Source organism: Ictalurus furcatus, chromosome 17 (assembly GCF_023375685.1).
Source record: "Ictalurus furcatus strain D&B chromosome 17, Billie_1.0, whole genome shotgun sequence".
NCBI lineage: Eukaryota > Metazoa > Chordata > Actinopteri > Siluriformes > Ictaluridae > Ictalurus > Ictalurus furcatus.
Window position 1 is genome coordinate 25,532,259 of NC_071271.1, and position 20,992 is coordinate 25,553,250.

At 38.2% G+C, this 20,992-nt stretch overlaps 1 protein-coding gene and 1 long non-coding RNA gene across 2 annotated transcripts; both read left to right on the forward strand.

Moving 5' to 3' along the window:
• The first annotated feature begins 11,517 nt into the window (after positions 1-11,517).
• LOC128621063 (protocadherin Fat 4) lies at positions 11,518-17,290 on the forward strand. The gene is made up of 5 exons (XM_053646542.1): positions 11,518-11,590; positions 12,029-16,363; positions 16,745-16,846; positions 17,002-17,228; positions 17,270-17,290. Exons 2-5 carry the CDS (start codon positions 12,049-12,051, stop codon positions 17,288-17,290), a joined length of 4,665 nt encoding a protein of 1,554 aa, XP_053502517.1. The 5' UTR covers positions 11,518-11,590; positions 12,029-12,048.
• Positions 17,291-17,293: 3 nt separating this feature from the next.
• Positions 17,294-20,985, forward strand: LOC128621876 (uncharacterized). Its single transcript, XR_008388325.1, has 3 exons — positions 17,294-17,592; positions 19,493-19,672; positions 20,164-20,985. It is a non-coding gene; the product is annotated as an uncharacterized LOC128621876 (long non-coding RNA).
• Positions 20,986-20,992: the final 7 nt, after the last annotated feature.

Below are 20,992 nucleotides of genomic sequence, written 5' to 3' on the forward strand. Positions count from 1 at the left end.
TTTAAACGTAAACACATCTCACACAACTGCTCTCAAATATGCAATTTCAAGTTGCCTTTTGTTTAAGTGTCAGTGCCTGCTGCAAATTAGATTGTACTTTATGCATAAAATGCTAATTGCAATTCTGGGTAATGATTCAGTGGGAGGCACAGTCTTGGAAAAGGGGAACACAAACTACTTAGGGTGTCATTCATGTATTTTATTTAATTAAAAAAATTCAATGATGGGATAAATTTTTGTATTTTAGAGAGTAATTGACTTCTGTAACTGTTATACTAACTGTTCTTGAATCAAGATAAGCTACTACAGAGGAATAGGGTTAAAAAAAATCAAACAATAGATTGCTGATAATATTAAAGTATTATTTGCATTGGAAATTAGTGGTGTTTATGCAAATGAGGCTTTGTTTAAATATTCATGATTACATAATTATGCAGGTAAAGTCTAGTCTTGTGATGTTAGAATTAACATTGTGACATGAACAGTCAGTTCTCCAAGTTGATGTGTTGGAAGCAGGAAAATGGGCAAGTGTAAGGATCTGAGCGACTTTGACAAGGGCCAAATTGTGTTGGCTAGACGACTGGGTCAGAGCATCTCCAAAACAGCAGGTCTTGTGGGGTGTTCCAGATATGTGGTGGTTAGTACCTACCAAAAGTGGTCCAGGGAGGACAACCAGTGAACCAGTGACAGGCTTATGGGTGTCCAAGGCTCATTGATGCATGTGTGGAGCAAAGGCTGGATGAAAAAGATAATGGTGGCTATGATAGAAAGGTGTCAGAACACAGTGCATCACAGCTTTCTGTATATGGGGCTGCAGACCGGCCAGAGTGCCCATGCTCACCACCATCGAAAGCACCTACAAAGGGCATATGAGCATCAGAACTGGACCAAACACGTTTTCTTTTACATCATGTGGACGGCCAGGTGCATGTGCGTCACTTACTTGGGGAAGAGCTGGCATCAGGATGGTGCTGGGAAACCTTGGGTCCTGGCATTCATGTGGACGTCACTTTGACACGTACAGCCTACCTAAACACTGTTGCAGACCAAGTACACCCCTTCATGGCAACGGTATTCCCTACTGGCAGTGGCCTCTTTCAGCAGAATAATCCTGTCCTATTGAGCATCTGTGGGATGTGCTGGACAAACAAGTCCAATCCATGGAGGTCCCACCTCGCAGCTTACAGGACTTAAAGGATCTGCTGCTGACATCTTGGTGCCAGATACCACATCACACCTTCAGGGGTCTTATAGAGTCCATGCCTAGACAGGTCAGAGTAGTTTTGGCGGCACAAATGGGACCTACACAATATTAGGCCTGTGGTTTTAATATTATGGCAAATTGTTGTATTTGTATACATGCATATACCCACAGTTAAATTAAATTAAGTTAATATTTTTCTCGAGTTTTTATTTTTTTAAAAATTCGACAGTTTAAGACATTATGTTTCATGAGATATTATAGATGCAAATTATCAAAAAATAAGAGAAATGATTGACATGACCAAAATGATAGTTTCTACCTGTAATGTTATACCTTATTAAATGAATGATGCTTATCTTGTAATTCAGAAGGTGACATTTTGTATGTATGTATGTATGTATGTATGTATGTATGTATGTATGTATTTATTTATTTATTACATTCTAAAGAAATTGCAATTAAAACCTGTTCGGTTGAGGCTTTTCATTTACAGTGACATCTAGTGGATGTGATTTGTAATAACATCAATACCTTTAGTAATGGTGTTATCACACAATGTTGAGTACGATTTCAAAGAAAATTTAAGATAAGGGTTTCATACATTCACTGTAAATGATTTGTTCAAATATTTGAACACAGGAAATGAGGAAGGATGGTCCAGGGTGTTGATGCTGGCATTTTGTAAGATAAGACCGACTATGATTATGATGTATATATTTTTTTTCATATTCACTTTGGGAATGCACTGTAGGCCTACATGATGAGCTGTTGTAGGAAAGTATGTGTAATGTATGCAGAGAACTGCTTATTTGTTTTCAACCAAAACACTTATTACAGTTACATTTATATAGCACATTTCTAGACATTCAAAGCACTTTACATAGTGGGGTGGGGGTGGGGGTCCTCAACCACCACCAGTTTGTAGGGTACTTTTAATGACTACAGAGAGTCAGGACCTCGGTTTAACGTCTCATCAGAAAGACGGTGCTGTTTTTACAGTATAGTGTCCGCGTCATTATACTGGGGCTTTAGGCCTCACACAGACCACAGGGTGAGCGCCCCCTGCTGGCCTCACTAATACCACTTCCAGCAGCAACCTTTTTCCCCAGGAGGTCTCCCATCCAGGTAATGGCCAGGCCCAACCCTGCTCAAGTGGGAAACCAGGCAAGAACTGCAGGGAGATATGGCTCTGGAAATTTATTGTTTTTGGTTTAGAATATTTTGCCAGTGTAAGAATATATCCTCTTTATCATGCTTCTTGTACAGCCAGGCTTCTATTAAGATGTCAAATTCTTCCGTCCCGTTTGTTGAAAAGCCTGCCCCCAGAAAAGTAAAGCAAATCTCACGTGTTGGTAAATGACAAGCAACAAAGCAACATAAGCAGCAAAGCAGAAGACTATGAGAGCATGTCTATAAAATCCGTCTTCTGTTGATACAACATGGATTAATATTCTCTGCCATTGTGTTCCTGTTTTGGAGAACTGTCCAAAGCCCATCTGCCGAGTCTGTTTTCACACATCGGCCTCTCTATTCACCTTCTGGGTGAGTGCCATGCTGGTGCCCAGTGAATTGAATCCTCTAAAAGGAGGGGGCAGAGGGGGAGGGAAATGATTTAAATAGATCATTGTCAACTTGACAATAAAAGTGGGCAGACACACAGGAACAGCAACCAGAGCAATAAATATGCAGGAGTAAATACAACGCTGGTGTTTGTGAGTGTGACTTATCAAATGTGTGGGTAAGCCTAAATAAAAAAAAATACTTTTAGTTTTAGGACTTTTATTTATATAAGGCATTTTGTGAAAAAAGTAATTTGACCGTTAGAGGAGAATGACATACCTACTGTATATTCATGATTAACTTACTTATGTACCAAGAAAATATTCAATGAAAAGACCAATTAAAAGTCACTGACTTTGCCTCCAAAGAATTTGTCAGAAAAAAAAAAAAAATAGTTACTGGAAAATGATTAATGATTGAATCTTCTGAGATTTAAATAAAAACTAGTCAGTTTTACTGCAAGCACGTTAACTCAAGTGCATTTTAACACATTTCATTACAGTTATACTTTTTATCATGTAAAAACTGTACTTTAGACTGACATTATAGTATAGATATTAATTAAGCAGGCTAAAAGTATTATGTTTCTTTTAATTAGGTAAAAGGGGTCAGATTTCACCCAACAGTTGCGAGATAATTACAGTCCATAAAGCAAGTTTACTTGCTCACCAGGGGTGGACTCCAAAGGCTTTTTTTCCCCCTCTTCATTCCTACATAGCTCTACAGCAGAGCCCTTCGTCTCACAGACTTCTTTCCTCTGGACTTGCATCAGTTTTAAGGATGTTAAACTTCGAATGCACAGCAGATATCTCTCATGTTTCACTTCTGAAGACTTTTACTTTCTGCACAGAGAGGTAAATGGATGCACACAACCAATGGCTCCTTTAGGATCGATGAGCCTCATGTTCCTTGTGCTCTCTTTGGTGAGTACATTAATCAGGTAACTTCAGTGATGTGCTCTGAATATCAGTAGTGTTGAAGCACAGTTTTGTCTGCTTTACAGTTAACCCACAGTTTTGGTTTTTCAAGACTTCAGAATGATATATTTAGACTAAGTCATTTCTAGGCTGTCCTTGATTTGTTCTCATTTAGGAGGGTTGCCAAGTAATATAGGACCAAAGTAACTGACAATATGTTTATATTTTAAATAAAAACTAACTAACTAAATAAATAAATAACTGACTTAAAAATATATATATAATTTGTACTCCAGTAATTCTGCATTATGGCAGTGCAACTTGGAATTTATTTATTTATTTGTTTGTTTTTACCTTTGTAATATCACAAAATCACTTCCAAATTGACATTTCCATATAAAAGATACCTGAATATGTTGGTTGAATGTCTGAAAGTGCTTGTTGTTATATGATCTTTGACTCTTCGTATACTGTGTTGGTTCCTTGGGAAAACAAGTGCCATTTTAATTCTATTTTCAAAATAAATAAATAAAATAAAATTAAAAAAGGTTATTTTAAGTTGTGTCCTCCAGTACCTCGTCATTATGGTAATGCGCTTTTATTTAATTTTATTTTTACTGATTCATATTTTTTAACCTTTTCAATTTACTTCCAAATTGACATTTCAAAGTTTATAAGAGTATGTTAGTTAATGTCCCAGTGTGCCTGCAGTTATATGATCTTTGAATCTTGGTATACTTGCCCAGTACCTTGGGGAATCCAACAACACACTTAGGTTGGTGAGGGATACCGCAAAAGGCAGAAAAACAAGGGCTCACAAAGAAGAGACCTTCGAAATGAAAGGATAGTGTTTCTGCTTTTAGAAAAGGTCGCTCACAAAGAGCCTTTTTCTGCATGTCTTGGGGGAACTGGTTACAAATGTCACAATATGTAGTGCTTCCCACGGTGGTAATGTCAGTTTTACAATTAGCAAAAATGCATTTAACTGTGGCTCCAACCATTTCTTCTTGGTTCTACAGATTCTCTACACACTGGCTGTATATGGGGTGAATTGCACAAATATGGTAGGAGGTCTGGCTTCTCCCACTAATGACTGGTTGAACATATCCATTCCTCTGAACAGAGCCAGCACTCATTTATACTTCTCGAAGTCTGTATATTCTTTTGAACTGAAAGAAGATACACAGCCAGGTGGGTTTAACTTGAGATTATGTTCCTTTATACAACAGCACTGTTCTGATTGATCAGAAGGTTTTGCTGATTACTTTTCAGTAGTTCTGACAGTAGTGGTGGCTGTAATTCAAATCACAGGTTTATATTAATGTGCTTATTGTAATATAGTATCGTTTCTACTGCAACAACGTGACTGGCAGATGCTCCACATAGACGAATTAAAAAAGCGTTGATGTGGTGACGTTTTCTGTTAGGTGGAAGAATGTTTTGGAAGGAGTCTCCAGTGTCAGTGCTTTGTAACAGTCAGAGACAGAGCTATAACTTTAGGTTTTCTGACATAGGAAAATCCTTGGGACAGAGGGCTTTGTGGTTACAAGCTGTTTTTGTTTTTTTTTGTTTTTTGTTTTTTTATAACTTCAAGAATGAGAAAAAAGAGAGGCAGTTTATAGCTGTTATAAGATAAATGACAACAGAAATTACCTTGTTTCTCCGACTTTCCACAACATTACATGTAACTATAAATGGACAAAAAATGATGTAGCACATTATAATGGAAAAAAAAATGTTAGTATGGAAAATTGTTGTGGTATACTTGGGACATGCTGTTTTAGGAAAAAAATAATCAACTTCAGGGTAGCAGTAACTCTGTTTGAAAAAAAAAAAAAAAAAATCCTTTCTTAAAACCACAGCCCATGTCTGTAGCCTGGGTTACATATAAAGCCTTATGTGTATGTGGTGTGCAGCATTCCACAAACACAACCTATTGTTTTCCCATGAGATTGAGTGCCACCTCCTACTGAGCATGATCCTTATTAATTTAACTAATTCCCCACCACATTCCCTCTACAACATGCAAGAAACCTGACAATATAACACTGAAACCTTTGGCATATGACATGAGATTTTTGAATTTCTACATCAGTCAAAATCATTATGTAAAGCAAGACCATCTGAAAGGGACTCCTTCTGTGTCCTTGATCTGTCCTCTGACACAGGAACAATTGTGGGACATCTGGAAGCAGTGCATAATGAAGGACACAGGAACCTAATGTATTCAGTGCTGGAGGATGATGGAGATGGCCTTTTCCTTCTCAACCCGCATTCTGGAGAGTTCCTTTTATCCCGCACTTTGGATTTTGAGGCAGAGCAATTCTACATCCTAACAGCAGCAGTGCAGTACAGGGATAGTCAGCTTACTAGGGTTAGGGTGTATTTCAACGTGGCCGATGTCAATGATAACCCACCGGTATTTAAACTGAATGTCTACTCTGTCTCCCTGCCAGAAGATGCACGTTTTGGCCTGTGTTTCTTCAACCTGAATGTATCAGATGCTGATTATGGTTAGTACAAATTGTGCAGCATTGCAAATGTTACATTCTTATATCAAAATGATATTTTATGGCTTTCAATGAGCTCTTTTAGTCTACTGGAGTACCACTTAGACGTAAAATAAATAAATAAATAAATAAATAAATAAAATGTGCCTGGTGTAGCTGACTCACTCTGCTGTTTGTTGCTTCAGGAGTTACGGTTCATGCATTTAGTTTGAGAGGCTTACCCCAGCTGAAATGGTGGAAGCGGTCTCATTAAGTCTTACGTCATAGATCCTTTGTAGCCTCCCAGAGAAGATGAATAGAGGAGCTGTCTCAGGGGAACTGCCTGCCTGTGCTAACAATGAAAAAGCCCCTCTGCTTGCTTTGTGTTGTGTTTAGGATGGCAGAATTTACTGTAGACTCAATATAATTTTTTGTACACATTAAATGCTCATAAGGTTGAAATAAATATACATTTTACATGGTGAAGGCTTAAACGGAGGACTCTGACTAGCTTTCTGGACAAAAAAAAAAGACAAGCTATTGATAATGTTAGAGACATATGACACATACAGTATCTCACAAAAGTGAGTACACCCCTCACATTTTTGTAAACATTTGAGTATATCTTTTCATGGGACAACACTGAAGAAATGACACTTTGCTACAACGTAAAGTAGTGAGTGTACAGCTTCTGTAACAGTGTAAATTTGCTGTCCCCTCAAAATAACTCAACACACAGGCATTAATGTCTAAACCGCTGGCAACAAAAGTGAGTACACCCCTAAGTGAAAATGTCCAAATTGGGCCCAAAGTGTCAATATTTTGTGTGGCCACCATTATTTTCCAGCACTGCCTTAACCCTCTTGGGCATGGAGTTCACCAGAGCTTCACCGATTGCCCCTGGAGTCCTCTTCCACTCCTCCATGACGACATCACGGAGTTGGTGGATGTTAGAGACCTTGTGCTCCTCCACCTTCCGTTTGAGGATGCCCCACAGATGCTCAATAGGATTTAGGTCTGTAGACATGCTTGGCCAGTCCATCACCTTCAGCCTCAGCTTCTTTAGCAAGGTAGTGGTTGTCTTGGAGGTGTGTTTGGGGTCATTATCATGCTGGAATACTGCATACTGATCATGCTCTGCTTCCGCATGTCACAGTACATGTTGGCATTCATGGTTCCCTCAATGAACTGTAGCTCCCCAGTGCCGGCAGCACTCATGCAGCCCCAGACCATGACACTCCCACCACCATGCTTGACTGTAGGCAAGACACACTTGTCTTTGTACTCCTCACCTGGTTGCCGCCACACACGCTTGACACCATCTGAACCAAATAAGTTTATCTTGTTCTCATCAGACCGCAGGACATGGTTCCAGTAATCCATGTCCTTAGTCTGCTTTTCTTCAGCAAACTGTTTGCGGGCTTTCTTGTGCATCTTTAGAAGAGGCTTCCTTCTGGGACGACAGCCATGCAGACCAATTTGATGCAGTGTGCGGTGTATGGTCTGAGCACTGACAGGCTGACCCCCCACCCCTTCAACCTCTGCAGCAATGCTGGCAGCACTCATACGTCTATTTCCCAAAGACAACCTCTGGATATGACGCTGAGCACGTGCACTCAACTTCTTTGATCGACCATGGCGAGGCCTGTTCTGAGTGGAACCTGTCCTGTTAAACCGCTGTATGGTCTTGGCCACTGTGCTTCAGCTCAGTGTCAGGGTCTTGGCAATCTTCTTATAGCCTAGGCCATCTTTATCTAGAGCAACAATTCTTTTTTTTCTTATTCTCAGAAAGTTCTTTGCAATAAGGTGCCATGTTGAACTTCCAGTGACCAGTATGAGGGAGTGTGAGAGAGATGACACCAAATTTAACACACCTGCTCCCCATTCACACCTGATACCTTGTAACACTAACAAGTCACATGACACTGGGGAGGGAAAATGGCTAATTGGGCCCAGTACATTTTCACTTAGGGGTGTACTCACTTTTGTTGCCAGCGGTTTAGACATTAATGGCTGTGTGTTGAGTTATTTTGAGGGGACAACAAATTTACACTGTTACACAATCTGTACACTCACTACTTTACATTGTAGCAAAGTGTCATTTCTTCAGTGTTGTCACATGAAAAAATATAATCAAATATTTACAAAAATGTGAGAGGTGTACACACTTTTCTGAGATACTGTACATCTGTCAGCAATCTGGGAATTTATTTCTTCTAATATTTTTCTCCCTTTTGTCTTAATTTGCAGGAATAAATGGAGAATTGGACATAGCTGTAATATCAGGAGACAACGAAAACATGTTTTCAGTAAACCAACGGGACAATTTGTGTCTAAAACAAGAGCTAGACAGAGAGAAATGTGCAATGTACAGTCTTTTAATTCAGGCCAATGACCTTGCACTACCTGAAGACACACGTCTCACAAGCACTGCTCGTGTTTCTATTTATGTTGAGGACATTAATGACAATGCTCCACTCTTCATCTCGGACAATACTGTTTCCTGTCCAGAGGATATCCCTCTTCAGTCTGTTGTTACAGTTATACAAGCAGTCGATGCAGACTCTGGAGCCAATGGGGATGTTCTATACAGTCTAGAAAATTTAGGAAGGGGATCATTCAGCATCAGTCGGACAACTGGAGTCATATATCTGCAGAAACAATTGGACAGGGAGCTTGAAGAGGTAATTACGGTAACGGTAACAGTCAGAGATAAAGGATTTCCTCAGCTGTCCAGCTCTATGAACCTGACAGTGCTTGTTGAGGACATCAATGACCATGACCCAGTGTTCTCACAGGCCTCATATAGTGTGCTTACATATGAAGACACTCCTCGTGGAACAAGCCTGCTAACTGTTCAAGCAAAAGATAATGACACTGGGCATAATGGAGAAGTGCGGTATGAGATCTCTGAGAGTGGCTTTGTAGTGGACCCAGTCCTGGGTGTCATTTCAGTAATACATCAGTTGGACAGAGAGAGGAATTCTTTCTATTCTTTCATCGTTACAGCAATGGACAAGGGGGATATTCAAAGATCTTCAACTGCCACCATCAATATCACACTACTGGATGTAAATGACTGTGTTCCTGTTTTCTCCCAAGAATTACTCACTTTACATGTATTAGAGAATGAGGAAGAGCCTTCACAAACCACCCATCAGGTTTCTATTCTTTTACAAATCCATGGAAATAAAACTAGCATTTATTAGTTTTAGTTATTTAATACTGTAGAATTCACAACAACAATGTCTACGTAATTTATAAACACTGAATGTCTTTTCCAGATAACTGCATTTGATGGTGACCTGGGAGTAAACAGCCATTTAACATACTTTATAGAGAATGGAAATTCAGAGGAGTTGTTCATATTACATCCAAATGGAACATTCCGGATATTAGAAAAACTTGACAGGGAGGTACAAAGTCACCACATAATAACGATTACTGCTGTGGACTCAGGTAATAAAATATTTTATTTTCCATTGATACAGCACTGAATACTAATTATACTATGCAATATTACAATGAGTTGAATTTCCTGGTTGCATTTGTCACCTTGACATTCTTACTGACCACTTAGACTTAAAATATGTCTATTGTGTTGTGTATCTTGTGCATGCCATTATATGATTCACATCAGAAATATAAAAAAAAGATGGACAGTGAATGCCCACAAGAGACATGAATGACTTGTTGCTTAGTAGAATGAACACAGAATCAAAGGATTTAGATTTAGATTTGATGCCTTGAATCAGGTGTACTATAATGAATAAAATGTGAAATATGAATTAAGAGGGACCTTATGGAAGTTCAGGTAAATCCTGGTCATAATGGTTTTTACCTTCTAGGTTTCCCACCACTGACGGGAACAGGAACTATACATGTTCTTGTTGATGATGTCAATGACAATGAGCCTGTATTTGATGATGATAAATTTAGTACATTTATATCAGAAGATGAGCCAATTGGAACAATATTTGCAATGATTACAGCCACAGACAAAGATGCTGGTGTAAATGGACAAATAAGGTAGGTGGTTGAACTTTCTCCGAGCCTATTAGAGATCAGTGTGTATTAATGGTCCTTATAGAGGCCTGATAGAGGCCTGTGGAACTTTCACATACTGAAATTGTGACATTTCCTTACTATAGATACGTAGTTTTGAAAACACCAGGATTTCCTGACATAAAATATGTTTCTCTTTTGCTTACATCTCAACCAGAAATCAAGGATGTAGCATTTTAAATCCTGTTTACCCCTAAAATTGAACATTAAATGCACTCACTTTTAAATATTTTTAAAGATTTCATTTCAACTGCAGCACAGGAGCATTACAGACATTTTGAAAGCCAGCATTTAATTACAAACCGAACTGATTACGTCACTTAATCACTTGATTATGTTGTTTCCTTACAACCACTTGATGACACTGTGATATTCACTACATGAGCAAATAACTCTTAGCTAGCTTAGCTTAGTTACCTTCTTAGACATACTCGCTGTTTTTACAACTTTGTTTGATAAATTGGCTCCTTATCCAACATTATCTTTGTAGGATGATAGCCTAGGCAACATCTCTACCATTTTGGTGAAATATATTCATGGTTTCTTATTTAGCTGTTGTCACAAAGCAGTAGAGGACACAAGTGCAGGTACTCAATGGTATTAATTACATGGAAAACAGTACAAAGACATAATCCATAAACACAGTCATTAAACAGCAAGGGCCAGGCAACATACAAGCAGCATAAACAATGGCAGGCAAGAGCAAAACTGTAAACAGTGAAAGGCAGCAGATCAAATGACTTAGTATAACCTGGTACAAGAAACACCATTCATATACTTCACAATGAAAACGCATACTGAAGGTCCTTATATAGTGTGAGTGTGGTAGAACAGGTGATTGACTCCAGGTGTGTGTAATCAGTAATCAGGAGCGTGTGACCATGAGAAGGTCTGGGTGTTGTAGTCTTCAGTAGCTATGTTTGTAGGCCATGCTGAATTCTGGGATGTGTAGTTAGTCACTGATTCCAGCATCGACATGATAGCTGTTCACCAGAATTCAGCCACCATGACATTTGACGGGCTTTCCCAGACTTAGACAGATACTCTATGTCTTAAATGAATTAACTCAAATGTACTGCAAACTGACTCCCATATTTTGTTCAGGTATTCTTTAGAAGGATCCAACGCACCGTTTGCCATAAATGATACAAACGGAGAGCTATTCAACACTGACGTCCTGGACAGAGAGACAATGGACTCTTACATTTTGACTGTAGTTGCACATGACGGGAACAGCAGGAATTCTCTCTCAAGTTCGGCTACTGTACGAGTGATAGTAGGGGATGTAAATGATAACTCACCCCAGATACTCTATGGACCATATGTGGCCAATGTTCCTACTGAGGTGGCCAAAGGTAAGAGTCACCTGTAAGAATGGGCATAGTAATCATGTAATCATGGTCACTATACTTAACATCCAGTTGTAAAATGGATAGTTTTGGTTCAATTACAGTGAATTTACCATGGCTAAGGGGATCTTAGGCACTCCACTTCCTTTTGTTCTGCTTTGCATTGTGCCTAAGAGCACGCTTACCCCAGGTGAAAATCACTGACGCATATGCCCTTGTGTGGCTAATTTATTTATTTTTGACAATAGAAAAATTAAATGGAATTTACTGTGATTCAGTCAGAGGTAGGTTTATTCTATTAGAAAGGCATCATATGATGACATATAAAACACATTTGGAAAGTGATTGTGTACACACAATAAAAATGTTTAAACTAATTAATATTTGAACATTATATTCTATACATCTGACTTTTAAATCTGTATTTTATGAACACTCTTGCAGGATCAGTAGTGTGTGCAGTGATGGCCAAGGATGCAGATGAAGGAAAGAATGGACAGCTGAATTTCTCTCTATATGGACAACATGCCCATCTCTTTATGATCAGTTCTGACAGAGGAACCGTGTTCACCATGGAGGCCCTCAAAAGAACAAGAGACATTACAGTCAATGTTCATGTACAGGATAGAGGCGCCAATCCTAAAATGGACACCACCACCTTGACTGTGCGATTTCAAAATGCTTCAGATTTTCCCAATATTGTAGTGCATGTCAATCAGCATTTGCTCTCTGAGGACACACTTCCTGGAACCATGGTGGCAGTAGCTACAGCAGACACACGTAGATTTGGACCTATATCTTTTTACTTGGCAAGTGGAAACATTGGAGAAGTATTTGAGCTGCATGAGAAGACTGGAAAGATGAAGGTTAAAGGATCTTTGGATTTTGAAAGCAACAAAGATTTCCATCTTTTAGTTGAGGCTAGAGACTCAGGAGTCCCGCCATTTTCCACTTATGCTGAAATTTATTTGAATGTCAGTGATGTGAATGATAACCCACCTGTCTTCATGAAGGAAGAGTATAGGTGCGAGGTGTTTGAGAACTTACCCGTGGGTTGGGTATGTGATGTGACAGCTACTGATGCTGACTCTCATGCATATGGACAAGTACAATATACCATTTTGTCTGGTAACATAGATGGTGCATTTACAATAGATAAAACTAATGGCGTTCTTAGAACAAAAAGGAGTTTAGACAGAGAGAACATACCACAGTACAAACTCATTATTAAAGCTGTAGATAAAGATGACAGTAGGTACACTTCTACTGCAGTAGTAAATATAGTTGTTCTGGACACAAATGACCATGCACCTCGTTTCTCTGAGATCTTCTTTATAGAGGTTTCTGAGGATGCATTAATTGGCTTTCCGGTGATTCATGTAACAGCCATGGATGAAGATATTGGTGTTAATGCTATCATTTCTTATTCTATTGAAGACCAAACAGAGCAAATACCTTTCAGTATTGATAGAAGTAGTGGAACAATAATTGTGGTGGGGCCTTTGGATAGAGAACACCAAGACCATTATATTGTGAGAGTTAATGCCAACGATTCAGCTTGGAGTATCAGTACAGATGTCACCATAGTCATCACAGATATAAATGACAATATTCCATATTTTCATCAGTCCAGGTACTTTGTAACCATCCCTGAGACTAGAGACCAGGACATTTTCCTATTAAAAGTCACTGCTGTGGACAGGGACCTTGGAGAAAATGCCCAAATTATGTACTTTATAGAACCACCAAGTGAGAAGTTCTTTGTTAACATATCCACTGGAGAGGTTTCTACAAAACAATTGATTATCCTCAGTGAACATGAATCTCAAAGCTTTAATTTTACTGTTGTAGCTGTAGATTGTGGCAATGTACCTTTGAGCAGCTCAGTCATGGTAACAGTAATTTTTGTTCAGTATAATTATTTTCCACCCTCTTTTTTGCCCCTTATGCCAAATTTGTCAGTTCCTTTTACCTTGCCTATGGGAACAGAGGTTCTCCAGTTAACAGCCATAGATCCAGACTTTCCAAAAAAGGACAATAGTGTTGAGTACATTATCAGTGGAGGAAATGCGTCAAATTATTTTGAGGTGGAACATTTTACTGGGAAAGTACGTCTGAATAGAAAATTCAGGCAAAGTTTCAGCACTTTCCTCAATCTTGTAGTTACAGCTACAGACAGAGGCTACCCTCCTCTTTCTTCCCAAATTGACATCAAGTTGGAAGTAACACAGGAAAATCTGTTCACTCCACAGTTTTCAGAAAATCACATTGCATTTTCTGTTCCTGAAAACCTCCCTTTGGGGTCGGTCATTGGGAAAATTCAGGCACAAGATCAAGATGCTGGGTTGAGTGGATTGGTGTCTTACTCAATTGAAGGCGGGAATAAGGATGGACTGTTTTATGTGGAGCACCTTTCAGGACTGATCAAGCTAGCTAAACCCCTTGACTTTGAGAAGGTAGAAATTCATCACATTCTTATCATTGGCAAAGATGGAGCCTGGTTCTCTAAGACTGGGAGAATCAATGTCACCATAAATGTAACAGACATTAATGATAATCCACCAGTCTTCACTTTTACTGAGTACATGACTTCTGTCGCAGAAAACAGTTTAATAGGATCTTCAGTGATTCAGGTCATCGCCACTGATAAAGATTCTGGAAGTAATGCACACGTAACATATTCACTAATATCAGGGCATACAGTTTACTTCTCTTTGGATTCCATAAATGGCACTATAACCACTCTGGAGATGTTTGACTTTGAGCAACACCAGAGTTTTGAACTTACTGTCAAGGCCTCTAACTTAGATAATCAAAATTTATATGATATAGCTCATGTTACCATTCAGGTGATAGATGTCAATGAATATATACCAAGTTTCCAGAGACATCTTTATAATTTCTCTGTACCTGAAACCGTTCCTTTGCAAACAGAGATTGGAAGCGTTGTGGCTATAGATTATGACTTGGGGTTTAATGGTGAGATTCATTACTTACTTTTTGGTCAAAGTAAAAAAGCTGGCTTTGTAGTTCATGAAAGGAGTGGAAAAATATACACCTCCAAAGACATGAGAAATCAAGGACAGAATCATGCTGCTCTTCACATAATCGCTAAAAACAGAGGGAGCATTACTGGCTTCAACGTTGATGAGGCCCTTGTTCACATACATATAATTGATGAAAACGATCCTCCAGAGTTTGGTTCTGCTCTCTACACTGTAATGGTACGTGAGGATACTTCAGTTGGGACCTCTATAGCTAAAGTAACTGCCTCAGATCAAGATGTGGTACTGAAATGGGGCAGGTTCTCCTATGGCATAGAGAGTGGAAATGTTAACAACTCCTTCAGTATTGATCCTGTCAATGGAATTCTTACCGTAAACAATGAGCTGGACAGAGAGTTGTGGCCTTTTTATAACCTCACAGTTATTGCTATTGATGAAGGCTTACCTCCTGTAACAGGCAGCACATCTGTAGTTATTACCATTATTGACATCAATGATAATGCCCCTAGACTTACATCTACAGATGGATTTGTTAGGGAAAATCAGCCACATGGCACATTAGTGGCTACGCTGACAGCCAGTGATGCTGATCTCCCTCCAAATCAAGGTCCTTTCACATACTGGTTGATAAGGCCTGCCTTGAGAAACAGTTTTACACTCACATCTGATGGAGTTCTCTTCACTTCAAGACCACTGGATCGTGAAGTCAGTCCTTTTTTTGATATACATGTGGTAATCCAGGATGCAGGCTCACCTCCTTTGTCATCAACCATCATGTTTCATGTTAAAGTTCTAGATGAAAATGACAATCCACCAGTACAAAGAACCATCAATATTTTTGTCAAATATTATGGAACGTTTTTCCATGGAGGACTGATTGGTAATGTGAGACCAGATGATTTGGATGAATTAGATGTATTTAATTGTACTATTATAAATGGACAGATGAAGATGTTTAGTTTTCCTTTTGGGATGTGTGACTTGTGGTCCTCGCCATTTCAAGGAGAGGCGACGCACAATATCACTGTGGAAGCAAGCGACCACTTCCACCCACCAGTGAACAATAGCATCTATGTTAATTATAAAGGCTTTACCAATTTGTCATTGGACAATTGCGTCTTGTTCTATGTATTTTTTTCCAATCTTGAGAACTTTTTATCACTGAACTACCTTAAGTTTGCAAAAGCTCTGGATAGCCTCTTTAATCTACAAGCATCTAAGAGTCATGTATTTGGAATGAGGATACAAGGCAATGAAACAGTTCTTCTTGCAGTAATGAAAAGTTATAATGGACTGTATCTGAGTGGAATAGTGGCAAGTGGCATCTCACGCATGCATAAGAAATTACTTGAGGTACAGAGCAATGTGACTATATCTCAAATAACCAGTGATCCTTGCTCACTCAAGCCATGCCAAAATGGTGCCACCTGTAACAAAAATATCCACATCACTCAAGACATTGCTGTTTTAGAGAGTCCTCGTCTCATATTTGTGTCTCCCCAGTATGCAGAGGTTTTTAACTGTACATGCCCTGCTGGCTTTACGGGAACTAGGTGTGAGTACGATATAGATGAATGCTTGGAAAAACCTTGTGAAAATGGAGGAAGCTGCTTTAACAACCCTGGAGGATTTCTATGCCATTGCTCAGAGGGCTTCTCTGGACTGCGTTGTTCTATTGCTGATAATGAGTGCCAGAGAGTAGTGTGTTCAAATGGTGGGACATGCTGGAACATACAAGGAGGATTCTTCTGTGACTGCAGACCTGGATATGAAGGTAATTAGGACATTTGCATCTGCTTATTTATTTATTAATTTTCTCACACTATCTCACAACAGCTACCACTCGATGAGGGTGAGGGAGTGAGTAATGCCATCCTTCCCACCCACAGATTCATAGTCTCCCTGTGTTTGTGTGGGTTTCCAAGTTTTCTGATTTCTTCATACCTCCCAAAAACATTGTCTAGGCTAAACTCCCTCTAGGTGTGAATGAATGTGTGAATTTGTATGTATGGTTCCCTGTGATGGACTAGATGAACCTCACACCCAGTATTCTCTGGATAGGCTCCAGATCCACCGCAGTTGAATGAATGAAATGAAAATCATTTGAGCATTTCAATTAGAGGTAAAAAATAATTGTGATCTTTATTTTCCATAGGGCGATTTTGTGACTACATCATAGACCATTGTGCATCATCCCCTTGCCTCCATGGCCAATGCTCAAATTTTTTAACAGGGTATGCTTGTCACTGTTCATTTGGTAAGGTTCATTCTTTTATGTGGTTCATTAAGGTTCATTAAGGTTCATTATTTCATGTGGCATCAAAATAATATAATTAAAATAATTTTTATTGACATGCTTTTTTTTATCACAGTATGTGATATTTAGATTTTAACGGTAACATTCATTCTCAGGTGTCAGTGGAGTTAACTGTGAAGAGCACAGTTATGGCTTTGAGGAGTTGTCCTATTTGGAATTCCCCCCTTTAAATCCCAGATACAATTTTATCTCTCTGGAATTTGCAACTGTGAAACAGAACTCTTTGCTTTTGTACAATCCGGGAGAGCTCTCAACTTCAGAGTTTCTTGCACTCGAAATTGTGAATGGAAGGCTACGCCTCTCTTTTGATCTTGGGTCAGGTGTTACAAGATTGGAGACAGCCAAACCAGTGGCTGATGGGAGTTTCCACAATGTCACTGTTAGGAGAATTGGAAATGTGGGTCATTTATACACACACACACACCAAACATGTATTACATTTATACTTGCTGTTATCATTTGGACTAATTAACCTTAAACTTATGTCCCAAAGGCTTTTGTGTCTAAGTTTGAATGTCAAACAATAACAAATTGTCATCCACTGATCAATTTCTTAAATACATATCTTATATAATTATACAAATTTTTTGTGAGTTGCAGATAGCTTCTTTGGAGGTTGACAGCTGCAGTGCTGATGAGCCCAGAGATTTTTGTTTGTCACAGCATGAAGGTATTGGAATCCAGAGGTAGGATATGGTATCAGGTCCCTTTTAGTTAGAAATTTTTTGTGTCTCTAACTTAACATTCCCTTAAAAGGGTAAAGAAATGAAAAATTCATTATGCTAACCAGAGGTATGTAGAATAACCAACAATTTTACTCAAGTACAAGTAGAGCCACTTATAAAAATAATTACTCAAGCAACAGGAAAATTAATAATGTTAATAATTACTTATGTAAGAGTAATAAAGTAACCAATGACAAAACTACTAAAGTATCCAATGAGAAAACTACCGAATAATGCGGCTGATTAATTTCTTCATACAGGAAGGGTCTTAAAGCTGTCATTACAAACAAAGGCTTCTTCACTAAGTATTAAATTAATTTCAGTTAACGTGTTCAGTACTTTTCTCCTGTGTCATTCCACTTTATTACACATAACTTTATTTATGTTTATTTATAATGTTGTGAATTCTTTATATTTGCAGATTTTTTGAGTTAATACTGATGTCTGGCAAAAATTTCATGTGAATAGCCTCATTGTAAATATATTTACTGAAAAAAATGTTGACGCGTTCAATTCTTATTTCCCCCGCTGTGTGTGCATATAAGACATATACAAAAGTCCACGATATATATATATACACACACAGTGGGGGAAATAACTCGTGGAATTACCAACACTCGTGGACTTTTGTATATATCTTCCAGCTGTAAATAATTTACACCTTGCACGACAGTGCTATTGTGGGTAGAGCCATCCTTTTCTTTCAACAAACGAACCCTTACGCTACTAAAAGCAGGTCCCTAAGCTTTGATTTGTGAAAGCTATATAGGTTACTTAACATTTAACAGTAACGGATGAATGCCACCGAATGTAGCAAAGAAAAAGTACATTTCTTTGATTAAAAATTAACTTGAGTAAGAGTATAAGTATGGCCAGTTAAACATACTCTAAAAATGTATTTTTTTCAAAAAGTTACTCAAATAAATGTAACGAAGTAAATGTAGTAGGTTACTACCAACCAGGCAAGTGAAAACTCCAATGTGCTGCCCATTCCCATGTTTTGGTTGCCTGGAAACCTAATCAACCAAGCTAAAAAGTGGTAGCCAACATAATGTAATGACCTAGGTCAGGCTAGTTAAATAAATGAACAAGTTTGTGGAGAGGGGATAATAGTGTAGCCATAGACCGTATCCAAACCTGATAAAGTACCACATGATGTTTACAACACTGAGGAAAAGTCAAAAAATTTTTGAGCTGTGGTGTTCTCTATTCACATCACAATTAAACATATTCGAGTATGGCTAGCATCTTGAATTTCTCTCGATATTCTCTCAGTATTGTGTTAGCAGGATTTATATGAAAGTCTTGCACTATATTTTTTCCCACACGTCTGCATATCCTGATTCTGAAAAGGTTGTTTGTCATCCATGCACGCTAATTAATCAACCTAGCATAAATTGTTCAATTGTAAGCCCCAATTCTGATTGTCCTGATTGTGTGTAGTGCAGCAGTCAGTGGGATTCTGAGGCATGTCCTACAGTTACAGCGTTGATGTGTGTTAACATGAAGTGCATTATGTTTAAACATACATACTAAAAGAAAACTATTGTCAATTATGTTGACAAAAGTCAAAATGAAGTATGAAGGTTTATTTCCATAGTAGGGTTTATTTTCTGATTGCTGAACCTACTTGCTCACTAGGCAACTACAAATAAAATACAAATATCCCACACATTAAATCTGCTTGTTCAAGATGCCTGAGCAAAATATCCCACCCCTGACTAGGCAGTGGAATGTTTATATAATTTCTTTTCTTTTACATTTTCTTAGTCAATAGATTGATTGATCGTTGATCTTATGTGACTAGTCATAAGCTGTAGAAACTGTGAAATTATAAAACTTGTTTAATTTTTGCATGCAGGACTCTGGATGTTAGAACCAACAACCTAACACTGGGTGGTGTAAAGTCCATTGATGTAATTTTGCTGAGGCCTTATCAAGTGAGAACTCATAACTTTGTTGGATGTGTGAGAAATATGAAATTAAATGATGTCTTGCTTGATACTTCAAAGGCTCTGGCGACTCACAAGATACTTGAAATGTAAGTTTTCTTGACATGACAAACTTAACTGGATTAAAAGAATCTATATTATTTTTTGTCAGAAAAACTAAACAGTAATCTCAGAACAGGTTCTTTTAATACACTGAAGGAAGGGACTTGAGGCATGAAATTACAAACCAACCTCTGAACTAAAAGTCTAAAAGCTGTTAAAAACAAAATTCTTAACAAATAAATGATAGTGGTTTGATTCTTGCAATCAGTTCAACCAATAATGGTGTAACTTTGACTCACAATAAAAAGTATTATTTTTTTGGAGATTCATCTTATTTAATATGAAACTGTCTTAGAAATCCCTGGCACTGCCTTTAGTCACATTATAATATGCACCATTAGACTGTAATTCATTCATTCCTCCTTCCATTTTTCCATTCCAGTAACCACTTTATCCTGATTAGAGTCATGATGAATCCAAAGCCGATCTTGAGAATATATTTTATAATATGATGTCTTTTTCTTTGTGTGTTTTATAGTTGTCCACGGACAGATGTAGCTCCTTGCAGCAGCAGTAAATGTCTTAATGGAGGAGTTTGCCAAGATCTCTGGTCTCATCACTACTGCCAGTGTGCTGAGAATTTCACTGGACCTAACTGTGATAGCAGTAATGTGTTTTTGTTTGTTTGTTTCTCCCATTTCCTTCCAATTATTTTAAGAATTTATATTTTATTTGATTATTTTATTATATGAATTACCAAGATCAACATTGAACATGATAGAAAAATCAAACGTCTTAGCAGTTTTTGAATAATGTTAATTTACCCAACAGATGTCTCTGAGAATCATGGATTATTTCTCAGTAAGGGGACATATATTGAGTTTGTTGTCAAGGAAAGCTACCTTAGAAACCAGTTGCTTCAAGCCTTTCTGAATGAAGAAGATGGAGCCAGTCAAGGGTTTGCCAGTTTTGAGATAAAAATGAGGACAATCAAAAAGGACAGTATTTTAATTATTTGTCGAAGCAAAACAGTGCACCTAGAACTTAAGGTAAGCAATTTGCCTTAGTTCAATATAGCATGTGGAATTTGAGCAAAAAACAAGCATACACACTGATTCTAATAGCATAGTTGGCCACAGTAACGTTGAATCTTTGATTTTATTTTATTTTTTACCTATTCAGATACTTGATGGGAAACCTCTGTACAAGTTCACACATTTAATGTCAGGACACCAGTGGGAGCTTGGTGTGGAGAGTAGTGTGTCAGATGGACAATGGCATGTCCTCCTCTTGCGCAGACATGGACCAAACATCATTTTAATCCTGGATGAGCAGATCATTAGGAATATTACCCATAGCATTATTAG

Bases quoted from the DNA above. Each gene is read 5' to 3' on its own strand.
- LOC128621063 (XM_053646542.1), top strand. From the start codon at position 12,049: ATGGCCAAGGATGCAGATGAAGGAAAGAATGGACAGCTGAATTTCTCT. The intron at 16,847-17,001 runs GTAAGGTTCATT...ATTCATTCTCAG, and splicing joins TGCTTGTCACTGTTCATTTG to GTGTCAGTGGAGTTAACTGT. The intron at 17,229-17,269 runs GTTACAAGATTG...GGCTGATGGGAG, and splicing joins CTTTTGATCTTGGGTCAGGT to TTTCCACAATGTCACTGTTA.